General features: G+C 40.3%; 1 protein-coding gene across 8 annotated transcripts in view; it reads left to right on the top strand.

The window, feature by feature from the left end:
- ptprub (protein tyrosine phosphatase receptor type Ub) overlaps positions 1-13438 on the top strand; it is a 516837-nt gene that overhangs the window by 475951 nt on the left and 27448 nt on the right. For all 8 annotated transcript variants that reach the window (XM_062991362.1, XM_062991366.1, XM_062991365.1 and 5 more), the window contains 3 exons: positions 791-945; positions 7088-7223; positions 9358-9507. In XM_062991362.1, coding sequence (XP_062847432.1) covers positions 791-945; positions 7088-7223; positions 9358-9507 — 441 coding nt within the window. The remainder of the gene's footprint in view (positions 1-790; positions 946-7087; positions 7224-9357; positions 9508-13438) is intronic.

Here is a 13438-nt window from a genome sequence, read left to right as displayed (position 1 = left end):
TCTGTGGTGCCAGATTAGAACATTAGTTCGCTGTATGGAAGCTCTTTTTTTGGTGGAAACACGCGAAACCAGTTCAAAATCAAGTTCACGAACCGGAACGGAGCCAGATCTGTGTCAGTGGAAAAGGGGTAACAGAGACTAGGACTAAGATTATACTAAGGCCAGGCTATTACAAGGAACATGGATATCCAGAGCACTAAGGCAACTATAACAAAGAACACTGATGTCAAGGTCAGGCTCAGAGATGGACATGGACACACTACAGCTTGGAAGGTTTAAGGCTAACTTCAACCTAATGTTACACCAACAGCCCTCAACATGAACAGGGGAGCATGCGTAATTTATACACAAGATAATACTTATTTTCTGAAGGCAAATCAGAAGGCTGCAGTGAAGACAGAAGGGGAGTGGAGCATAAACAATATACAAAATTCCATGTGCTCTGGGAGCCATGGAGTTCCCACCTCGCAACTTACAGGAGTTAAAGGATCTGCTGCTAACATCTTGGTGCCAGATACCACAGCACAACTTTAGGGGTCTAGTGGAGTCCATGCCTTGATGGGGCAGGGCTATTTTGGCAGCAAAAGGGGAACCAACACAATATTAGGAAGGTGGTCATAATGTTATCCCTGATCGGTGTGTGTATATACTGTATATACTGCATCACATACTATTAATAATTAATCGAATAAATAAACAATGACTAAGGCATTAATCTTGGTTATTAATGTAAAAATAAGAATGACTGAGTACCTGGTGTTTATTACCATTTCTGTTTTATCTTTTGCAGAGGGGCTACTCAGCAAAGCACGAGGTTCAACAGTTCCACTTTACAACATGGCCGGAGCATGGCGTGCCTTACCACGCAACGGGACTGCTGGCCTTCATCCGCCGGGTCAAGTCCTCTACACCAGCCGACGCCGGCCCTGTGGTCGTCCATTGCAGGTGCACAGACATAACACTCAGCGATATGTGTATGATTACCACACATGCTGTGTTCAATGTCATTTTACAACCTAGAAACACTGAGCACAGTGCATTTATGTTTACATTTTCAGCATTGTGTGATGATGAGTGATTTACAGAATTACAGAATTATTAGTTCTCAGCTTAAGTGATTAGTAAAGACGTGGGTCTTTAATCACCTTTGGAAGACAGTGAGAGACTCAGATGTTTGGACAGACAAGGGAAGCTTGTTCAGAGTGTACAGACTTGTGTTTTTAGTACAGAGAGGAGTCTTGATGCCTGTCTTCCTTGAGTTCTGAGTGGAGGATCAAGGCAAGCAAGACTAGTGGCTCGGAGGTTGCGAGATAGAGAGCAGAGTTTTATGAGTTGTTTAGGGTAGCCTTTTGTTGTCTCGCAGCAAGAAGGTCCTGAGTTTGATTCCCAAGTATAGTGGTCCCGGTGCTTTCTGTGTGGAGTTTGCATTTTCTCCTTGTGTCTGCGTGGGTTTCCTGCGAGAGCTTCGGTTTCCTCCTACAGTCCAAAGACATGCAAGTGAGTGGAATTGGAGATACTAAATTGTCCTTGACTGTGTTTGACATTAAACTTCAACTGATGAATCTTGTGTAACCAGTAATTACCTGTCCTGTCATGAATGTAACCACAGTGTGTAAAACATGACGTTAGAATCCTAATAAATAAATGTGTTTAGGGTAGCCTGATGCTGGTCCATTTTTGGCTTTGTAGATGGGCATCATTGTTTTAAATTTAATGCAGGTGGCTACAGGAAGCCAGTGAAGAGAACGTAGCAGTGGGGTGATGTGGCAGTGTTTGGGTTGGTTGAAAACTAGACGGGCAGCAGAATTTTGAATCACTTGCAGGGGATTAATAGTGGACAAGAGAGCACCTGCCAGGAGAGAGTTGCAGTAGTCCAGCATCTAAATGACTTCCATAGAGAGAAATGGCCAAATCTTCTTGATGTTGTAGAAGAGGAACCGGCATGATCTTGTCATCTTAAATACATGAGTAGAGAAGGATAGTTGACTATGCAGTGCAGAAATACACCCTGGAAAAGGCACCAATTTATCACAGTTGTGCTGCATGGACGTTGACAAATGCATTTCTGTGAACAAGCTTTATTATAACACTCATACATTTTGGGTCAAGTGGTGTCTCAGAGGTTCTTAATAGTCTGAGTTCATGTTAGACTGGCCATGTTTTAGCTCAGTTCTTAGCTATTTTTAACACGGGAAATTGCACACAGTCTGAAAAAGATGCTTCATTCAGAGCAGAACATTTTTAGAACCGGAAAGCTCTTTTTTAAAAAGAATTGCTAAGGTCAGGTGCTTTTTATCACCGGAAGATGTACCGGGGTGGATGCTGAACGCTTATTCAGCAGAGCACACTAGTCAGAGACGTGCTATTCTCCACTCATTCTGGCGGAGGATGAGAACTGTGTCCTTATAAACTAAGAACTGTGACGTGTGTGCTGATGCACTTCGGGTGAAAGGTTTCAAATGTATTGCGACTTCACTCCAACCTCTTTGTCAGCACAGCAGCTGATACACCTTTTCTCTTGAAGACATGATGTTGGTCTGCAAGGTTCGGTCTGCGCTGATGATTAATGTCTGCATTCTGTTTTGTTGGTTGGTTGGATTGGGTCTCACGCTATGCTTGTCCTGGGAGAGCATAATGCCCCAAGCTGTGGTGCAATGTTCTGGTTGCCCCATAAATGCACCACAGTGGAGAGAAGAAAGAACAGGTGGTTGAGGGAATCACTTAGGGCATAACCAGGAAGCATAAAAGGTTCGAGCTAAAGAGAGCAAAGCCAATCCCCACACACCTAGTAGCAGGGAAATTGAACCCATAACACAGAATCAAGTTAAGGTAAAACAATACTGACGCTCAGGTGGCTCGATGGTAAAACACACGCATAACACCAGAGCTGGAATCTCAAATACATCGTATCGAGTCTCAGGTCTGCCTGCTGGCTGGGCTGAGCAACCACATGAACATCGATTGGCCTGTTGTTCAGATAGGGGTGGGATATTAAAAGCCGGATAGAGTCTCTGTTATAACTAATGTAATTACGACCTCTGCTGGCTGATTGATTGCGCCTGCAAGGAGACGAAGAAAAAAGTGCTGCCAGGGTGTGTGTCTCCATACCCAGTGCTGATCTGCATTGCACTCGTCAAAGTGTAGGTGACAAAATGCTTAAGGCTGCTGCCCATGTGTCAGAGGGGGTTAGCTTCGCTCTCCTCAATCAAAGCAGGGTTTGGCATTGGTGGAGAGGAAACATGAAGGAGATAATTGGAAAATGGGATAGCGCAGGGCAATTGGACGTGCTAGCAACGAGATGAGAGCCAGCTGTAGCCTAGTGGTTAAGGTACTGGACCAGTGATCAGAGGGTCGCTGGTTCAAGCCCCACCACTAACAGGTTGCTGCTGTTGGGCCCTTGAGCAAGGCCCTTAACCCTCAATTGCTCAGACTGTATACTGTAACTGTAATGTAAGTCGCTTTGGATAAAGGCATCTGCTAAATGCTGAAAATGTCAATGTAGATGCCATGAATTTGTGACAGGCTCACAATCTGCTGCCATCAACGTTCCCAAACCAAACTCTCGAAATGTTGGCCGGTTTGGCCCTAGGTGCGCTTCCATCGTGCCACTGTGTTGCATTTACGTGGCAGAAATTAGGACATTGTGCTGCAACTTGGCGCATTCTGATCCAACCTCTCGGACTGGCATCATGACTTCAAGAGACAAGGTATGCCAGCTAATGCACTGCAGTATAAAAAACCTTGCAACTGAAGTGCATCAGTGCTTATGAGTCACAGGTGACTGTTATTAAAAGAATGACCGTCACTCATACTAGCACTTCATACTTCCTCTGCCAGTCAAATATATCGTGGGTAAAGGCACATCTCTGAATGGAGTGCTCTGCCAAATATGCTTTTCTGTATCCGTCCCATTACAGAAGAATGAGCAGGTGGTGGAGACCAAATGTGTGATAGCTGTTTGCACTTTTTATTCTCTTGATTTCTACATCCAAACCTAAGACAAAATGCACTTTAGCCATTGTTAGACTAATTGTTAAGAAATAAATATGAGTTCAGTAGTTAACAGTAATAAATCAGACAACACTGTAGAGTAGCAATAGTGATGCACAAGACCAAGGATTTAAAACCTTATGATTAATCCTTGACTCGGGTCACTGTTTGTAGTATGTTAGCATGTTCTTTCCAGGTCTTCCTTCCAGCACCTTGTTTTTCTTACCTTCCAAACAACAAAACAAAAACAAAAAAACATGCAGGAGATGGATTGGCTGTTCTAAATTGCCTTTAGATGTGAGTGGGTACGTGTAAGCAGTCATTACAGGTGAATGAATGGTAATGAGAAATGACAATGTAGTTGGTCCTCTCACTAATTTATACTTTTGTGGCGCCCAGGTAGAGCAGAGGGATATTCTGCTAGCACACCAGTGCCGAGATTCTGAACTCCTCGGTCCGAAACGGTTCTGTTAGGGCGGGATGACCAGACTATGTGGGTGTGGTCTTCAAACGCTGTGTAAGGAACCTGATTGGTAGATAGAGAGGCACCCGTGCAGAGAGCATAGATGAAAAAGGGTTCCGCAAAAAGGGCTGCACGTGGGTCGGAGGAGGCGTGAGCAGCAATATACCCACCTCAACTGCAATCAGGGATCCCCCAGCAGCGGAAGAAATATTGACTATACTAAATTGGGAGAAAAGGCATAAATTAAATAGGAATATACTGTATATATACAGGGGTTGGACAAAATAACTGAAACACCTGGTTTTAGACCACAATAATTTATTAGTATGGTGTAGGGCCTCCTTTTGCGGCCAATACAGCGTCAATTCGTCTTGGAAATGACATATACAAGTCCTGCACAGTGGTCAGAGGGATTTTAAGCCATTCTTCTTGCAGGATAGTGGCCAGGTCACTACGTGATGCTGGTGAAGGAAAACGTTTCCTGACTCGCTTCTCCAAAACACCCCAAAGTGGCTCAATAATATTTAGATCTGGTGACTGTGCAGGCCATGGGAGATGTTCAACTTCACTTTCATGTTCATCAAACCAATCTTTCACCAGTCTTGCTGTGTGTATTGGTGCATTGTCATCCTGATACACGGCACCGCCATTGGATGCACATGGTCCTCCAGAATGGTTCGGTAGTCCTTGGCAGTGATGCGCCCATCTAGCACAAGTATTGGGCCAAGGGAATGCCATGATATGGCAGCCCAAACCATCACTGATCCACCCCCATGCTTCACTCTGGGCATGCAACAGTCTGGGTGGTACGCTTCTTTGGGGCTTCTCCACACCGTAACTCTCCCGGATGTGGGGAAAACAGTAAAGGTGGACTCATCAGAGAACAATACATGTTTCACATTGTCCACAGCCCAAGATTTGCGCTCCTTGCACCATAGAAACCGACGTTTGGCATTGGCACGAGTGACCAAAGGTTTGGCTATAGCAGCCCGGCCGTGTATATTGACCCTGTGGAGCTCCCGACGGACAGTTCTGGTGGAAACAGGAGAGTTGAGGTGCACATTTAATTCTGCCGTGATTTGGGCAGCCGTGGTTTTATGTTTTTTGGATACAATCCGGGTTAGCACCCGAACATCCCTTTCAGACAGCTTCCTCTTGCGTCCACAGTTAATCCTGTTGGATGTGGTTTGTCCTTCTTGGTGGTATGCTGACATTACCCTGGATACCGTGGCTCTTGATACATCACAAAGACTTGCTGTCTTGGTCACAGATGCGCCAGCAAGACGTGCACCAACAATTTGTCCTCTTTTGAACTCTGGTATGTCACCCATAATGTTGTGTGCATTGCAATATTTTGAGCAAAACTGTGCTCTTACCCTGCTAATTGAACCTTCACACTCTGCTCTTACTGGTGCAATGTGCAATTAATGAAGATTGGCCACCAGACTGGTCCAATTTAGCCATGAAACCTCCCACACTAAAATGACAGGTGTTTCAGTTATTTTGTCCAACCCCTGTATATATATATATATATATATATATATATATATATATATATATATATATATATATATACTTGCAGCCATTCTGATTATTTTATTATTATTATTCTAGTTATTATTTTTTATCAGATACAGTGGTACCTTGTAACTCAACGTCCTCTAAACTCAAAATATTTTAAACTCAGCGCCCTTCGTTAAGAAATTTGTACCCTTAAATTCAACGTTTCCCTTAGACTCAACATGTTCAGTTTTTTTATTATTATTATTTATTTAATTTTTAATTAACAATGAACAGCCGCTTTGTTCAGCGCTCGGCTTGAGCAGTGCAGTAAAAAGTCATCTAAGTGCCCATATGAGACAAATCTGCATTTGTGTGGAATAAAAGTCAAATTCACACTGAAGGCTCCACATGTATCTGTGTTTAGCTGGATTTTTCACTTTTAAACTTGTGTTATAGCTCGGGGTGCTGACAAATTGTAAGAATCAGCTTTTTTTTAAGAGCATCTAAAGCGCTTATCATTAAAAAGCAGCTCAAAAGCTAATGTGCTGCTTCTTATGTGAATGTGCCTTTACTGAATTGAATACGGTATTCCAACATCAAGCATCTTAATCTTGGAATTGGCAGATTAAGAAGCATAAGGAAACAATAAAACAGTAAGGGTAAAGTAAAGGTTTTATTGTATTTTTTATAGATTTTTAATTTAAAACTGTGTTTCAATTGTATTTCAGTGTTTTTATATTATGTTTGTGTTATTCTCAGTGTATATGTGTCAAAAACAACCCCATCATTTTACATTAGCCTAAAATATATGCAGGACCACAGAACGCATGAACAGGTTTTCCCATACATCCTTATGGGAAAAAATACCTTAAAACTCAACGCCTTTTAAGTTTCAAGGTACCACTGTATGCTGTTACTTGGTAATCAACTCAGCCCAACTTATCTTTGCAGCTCTGTTGGTTTGCTTTTGGACTTTTTTTGTTCAATGTTGTGGTTCAGATTGTAAAAAACAAGCTTAGGAACCACTGGTTTAGTAGAGCTCTATTGGTGTGGGATGATGTAAGTTTAGTACTGTACCACTTTTAAAATCTGCTGTTTGCCTTTGTCCATGTGTGTGTATTTGTGCTACAGTATGGGGGCTGGCAGGACGGGCTGCTACATTGTACTGGACGTCATGTTGGACATGGCTGAGTGTGAGGGAGTGGTGGACATCTACAACTGTGTAAAAACTCTCTGTTCCCGCCGGATCAACATGATACAGACTGAGGTAGGAAACACATACATGAATCCACATTTATACTGTAGGTCACTGCAGTGATTAATAGCAAATATGTTGAGGATAAAGAAACAGTACTTGTTGAAATGGTGAAGTGTCAGTCATTTAGTCATGCTGCATGATCCAACGGTTACTTTACCATCAGCTTTTTAAAAAAATACATATTAGTATTAGTAGATATTATTGAATTTATTTTTAGAATGTTAGAATTTTTAGAATTTTTAGAATGTGTTATTTAAGCTATTTAAAGACAGTAACATTTAAATACCTCAGCACAACATGAAATTACTGGAACACACCATAACAATTAAACGTATTACTCAAATTGTTATGCTAATTATATGCTTTAAAAACTCAGTCTCTCATATGTTCATTGTAATTTATATTAATTATGAGCTTTGCATATTTCACATAGAATAAAAAAAGACCACAAAACTCTTCTGATACAAATGACCAGAAAAAGAGATGAGCCCTTACACAACAACACTGTACCTAACGTCAAGAATATTAGTGGTAGTATTTTGCTCTGAGGATGTTTTGCCTCTTTTGGAAGTGGTGCACTGCAGAATTTGGTCAGAATAAAAAGAACACGACCTGAAAATCTTATAACACAACCTTAAACCTTAAAGATTGAATTTTGGTGCAGTTCAACCAGACAGTAATGTACAACAGATGTAGCTAAACATAAACTTAAATTACATTTCCAAATTTTGACAGCCATTTGACAAAACTACTAACTATCTCATGTAAAGTGGTCAAAGATCCAAAGTTGAACCAGATGTGTGTTAATGGAATTTACTAGTGAGTATGAAACTACTGCATTTTTTGAACTAGGTTATTGCATTGTAACCCCTTATACACTGATCAGCCATAACATTAAAACCACCTCCTTGTTTCTACGCTCACTGTCCATTTTATCAGCTCCACTTACCATATAGAAGCACTTTGTAGTTCTACAATTACTGACTGTAGTCCATCTATTTCTCTACATCCTTTTTTTTTTAGCCTGCTTTCACCCTGTTCTTCAATGATCAGGACCCCCACAGGGCCACCACAGAGTAGGTATTATTTAGGTGGTGGCTGATTCTCAGCACAGCAGTGACAATGACATGGTGGTGGTGTGTTAGTGTGTGTTGTGCTGGTATGAGTGGATCAGACACAGCAGCGCTGCTGGAGTTTTTAAACACCGTGTCCACTCACTGTTACACACTATTAGACACTCCTACCCAGTTTGTCCACCTTGTAGATGTAAAGTCAGAGACGATCGCTCATCTATTGCTGCTGTTTGAGTTGGTCATCTTCAAGACCCTCATCAGTGGTCACAGGACGCTGCCCACATGGCGCTGTTGGCTGGATATTTTTGGTTGGTGGACTATTCTCAGTCCAGCAGTGACAGTGAGGTGTTTATAAACTCCATCAGCGCTGCTGTGTCTGATCCACTCATACCAGCACAACACACACTAACACACCACCACCATGTCAGTGTCACTGCAGTGCTGAGAATGATCCACCACCCAAATAATACCTACTCTGTAGTGGTCCTGGGAAAGGGGGCTTACAAAGCATGCAGAGAAACAGATGGACTACAGTCAGTAATTGTAGAACTACAAAGTGCTTCTATATGGTAAGTGGAGCTGATAAAATGAACAGTGTGTGTAGAAACAAGGAGGTGGTTTTGGTTTTCTGTGTATATAGGCACATGTATAACATGGGGTTATGCAAAATGTTTGCTGATTATTACAAACCCATTGATAAAAAATCTTGATTTTATCCCTCTGCACTGTTTATGCATGCAATTTTTTTTAGATCTCTTTGTTTGCATAGTCACACTGTATTATGTAAATCTTAGCTTCATTCAGTTGTTTATTACATGTGTAATTGTTTACCGGATAGTTTAATTAAATTATTTTTGCAAGACTTTCTTTTTGCTTTAGAGCAGCTTATTTTCACACACGTACTCATGGTGCACAGGGCAAACCTTTCATTTACATCAGGGCATGTTAAATAAATTCTACTGTATTTCGTGTTGTGTTTTATTAACGTAAATCAGGCTGCATGTGTGCACCTTTTAAATCTTTTCCTGGCCTTTTTTAATTTCCTTTTTTTCCCTCTTTCCCTCCTGCAGGAGCAGTACATATTCATTCATGATGCGATCCTGGAAGCATGTCTATGTGGAGAAACGGCTATACCAGTAAATGAGTTTGCTCTTGCATATAAAGAGATGTTAAGGGTTGACTCACAGAGCAACTCATCACACCTTCGAGAAGAGTTCCAGGTCAGTCTTCTACATTTGCATTTGATTTTCGGTGTTTAGCAGACGCTTTTCGCTGTCAAGTACTGTGACAGTCAGAGGCCCAACAGTGGCAACCTGGCAGTGGTGGGGCTAGAACCAGCATTCTTTTGATTACTAGTCAGTACATTAACCACTAGGCTTCAACTGCCCATCTTCTGTGTTTTACACCCTAACATACACTATATGAACAGAAGTATTGGGACACGCTGCTTAATCACTGAATTCAGGTGTTTTATTCAGTTCCATTGCTACAGGTGTATAAAATCAAAAATATTACAAAGACATGTTAGGATAGTCAGGTTAACTGGAGATTCTAAAGTCCCCCTAATTAAGTGTGTGTGTGTGCCCTGTGATGGACTGGCGACCTGTCTGGGGTGTTTCCTGCCTTACATCTACTGAATCTGATCCACCGTGACCCTAAATATGATGAAGTGATGAATAGTCATGAATAATTAAATAAAAAGTTTCCATAGTTATAATAATAAAAAATTCATACTTGCAAAAGTTCATTTCCTTGTCGTCATTTAAATGCTTAATTTGTGCAATAATCCTCTGTGGATCACGGACAACATGCCCCCTAAACACCCACTCAGTCTATATTAGTACTGTTTATTTAGAATCTTAGTAAATCAGCTTGTTTTTATGTGTGTAGGAAATAGTGTTCATGCTGGTCTTCATTTATCAAATACAATCAAAGTAAAATTAATCAATCGTGTGCAAACCATTGCTCAGATTTGTAACTACTGCATCTGTTTATAAATGTCATCTGAGCTTAATTTGACAAGGACATAAAGAAAATGATGGATTGTGTTGCTCGCTCATCCATTTATCACCTGAGGACAGTCCCAGCAGGTGTCCTGAGAATTTAAAGTAGTGTTTGTTTACAAACTGAATCCCTAATGTTACGGCCCAGACGTTTGATAAAGAACATAAAGATAGGTCATGATTTGCATGTATTTGAGATGTTTATCCAGAGCATAACTATTGAAAATGATTTACTTTTATCTGCTTCAACGGTGCATGCTCATTGGCTGTGATTAGGTGGGTAGCACTTTATTCACCTTATTATGACAGTAATGTTCATCGTACATTAAACATTCAGCACACTTCAGGCAAATGTTTGCCATGCCAAATCCGTCTTGGACTGAAATTAATATTATGCAACTGAGTAAATGTCTGAACACATATTGTTAACTATAACATCCTGATCTGCCATGTCAAACGTGGCTGACGGGTAGGAGAGTGTTTATTATTATTATTATTATTATTGTTTTTTTTTCCCTATTATTTCTATTATTACTTTTAATGTTTTTTGTATGCGCATATTTTGCGCCACAGTAATGTCATGCCCTGTTCAAACCCCTGGCAAATGGATTCATGCAGTGATATCTACTCAGGTGTGGGGTTACACATGGCCTCTCTGTTGCGACAATGTTCACCACCCCATGACATGGAGGTGGAATGAAAACCAGAGTACCTGAGCTAAACCCATCTGGAGAAAATAATGGGGAAAATTGAATCCCAGTCCACAAAAGCTCACATGCTGTGTAACACCCACACTACTTTTCTTTACCACTGTGCCCCACTGCAATGATATAATAATATTTTGTCTTTAGATGATGGGCTGCTGTGTCATAAATACCCTTATTGTTAAGAAATACCAAAGTATTCAAATGCACAAGGGTTATTCTGTTGACCATCAGACTAGTAACTGAGAATACCCACTCTTCAAGTAGTGCCTGGACAAAACTACTGGCGTTAGGAATTATAAACTGTCCATTTTCCTGTAGTGGATATTATTAAAATTGCTGTCTGTTTCGGCTTTAGATAAGTCCACCTTTGTGTCCGTTTGTGTCCCTGCCCTGATGTGTGCAGTCTCAGATCCACTCAGATCCACTTTCTGTCACTTTTACCATGCAGTGCGCAGGGGACAAGTTGATAAGCAACTAAACAGACTCATGCATTTAAAGTAGCTTTCAGTGTCTGTTTAATATTATTTACATCAAGGATCCTTGATTTAATCCTCGCCTCCAGACACTATCTGTGAGAAGTTCTGCAATATTTTATATGCATGGCTTTTTTTCAATATATATATATATATATATATATATATATATATATATATATATATATATATATATTGAAAAAAAGCCATGCATATAATATATATATATATATATATATATATATGTATATATATATAATTATATATCCTCTCAGCTTTCAAAACAGACAGAAGGTGGATTGGCTGCACATAAGTGTGAGTGAATAAGTAAATACAGTGGTACCTTGACACTCGACGTCAGTTGGTTCTGGGAGTGGTGTTGAGTTTAAAAGGTGTTGAGTTTTAAGGTATTTTTTTCCATAAGGATGTATGGAAAACCTGTTAATGCGTTCCATGGTCTTGTAGAACTGCATATATTTTCAGCTAATGTAAAATAGTTGGGCTGTTTTTGACACTTATACACTGAAAATAACATAAATCTAATATAAAACTACAATTAAACCTACCTTTATTGTTTCCTTATGCTTCTTAATCGTGGAGATGCTTGATCTTGAAATCCAGTATTTCGTTCTGTAAAGGCGTATTTACATGAGAAGCAGCAAAATAGCTTTTGCGCTTACTGGGCCGTTATTTCCTATAGAGTGTGACAGTGCACAAAGCTTAATGTGACTTATTGTCCTAAAACAACGAGCGAGGGATTTTATTAATGGAGAGAACTTATGAGCAGTAATAATTAGGAGAGGTTTAGTGTTTCTATGCCGTTCTTTTAATACATTAAACCATGTTATGCTTTTTTGTTTTTTAATGATAAGCATTTAAGACGCTTTTGGAAAACATGATTCTCGGAACCTAGAGCTATAACACAAGTTTAAAAGTGAAACAGTGAGGAAAATCCAGCTAATCACAGATACATGTGGAGCTTTCATAGTGGATCTGATGATTATTTCACACAAATGCAGATTTGTCTCATATCCGCACTTTGATGATGTTTTACTGCACCGCTCAAGCCGAGCGCTGAACAAAACGCAGAGTTTAAGGGTACAAATGTCTTGTTGAAGGGTGTCGAGTTTCAAAGATTTTGAGTTAAGGGAATGTTGAGTTACAAGGTACCTCCGTAATTGTGTGTTGACCCTAGTGTTAAAGCTTTTAAACTGGAAGCTTTTGAGCTCACAAAAGAGGCAGGACATGCATAAAATAAGCAATCTCTTTTTTATAGTCCATAGCAGTGGTCAAGAAACAGCCAGACAGGGTTATCACGGACATATTCATAATCGATAAACATTTAAAACAGAAAAAACAAGGCATGCACGTGGGAATGCAAACAGGTACAGAAACAGAAGGAGACTTTAAAACGCAAGTAGGAACTCTTGGTTTGGTAAGCAAGTACTGACGGCAATACTATCAATGGCCAGGAATAAATGAATAGCATAAGGACTAATCAGTGGATGATGGAGAACATGTGTGAACAATATAAAAAAAAGGAACATATCACAGAGGAGAAGCACTGACAGGCATGGAAACAGACGTGGAAGAAAGAACACACAGAGAGACTGTGAAGGATGCTACAGTATATTTTACATATACATAGCACTGTATCATATTAGCAATAAGGGCGCATTCACATGTAAAGTGGCTAAACTGCTTTTGCGCCGACTGTGCCCTTGTTTTGTATGGAGTGTGAAGGTGCTGCTTGTCGTGCCGCTGAGCTTACCTAAGCGGTGTGCAAAAGTTCACCTGATTTAATTTTGACCCAGTTTGCCGCTGACTTTTTCAAAGCACCTCCAATGAGACGAACTGTTTGATATGACATCGTAAAAGTCTTCTCAGCACACCGAGCTGTAACACAAGTTTAAAAGTGAAACAGTGAGAAAAATACAGCTAAACACAGATACATGTGGAGCTTTCAAA

Source organism: Trichomycterus rosablanca, chromosome 3, assembly GCF_030014385.1.
Source record: "Trichomycterus rosablanca isolate fTriRos1 chromosome 3, fTriRos1.hap1, whole genome shotgun sequence".
Taxonomy (NCBI): domain Eukaryota; kingdom Metazoa; phylum Chordata; class Actinopteri; order Siluriformes; family Trichomycteridae; genus Trichomycterus; species Trichomycterus rosablanca.
The sequence above is the reverse complement of the archived record's forward strand: the minus strand, read 5'-3'. Positions and strand labels throughout refer to the sequence as shown.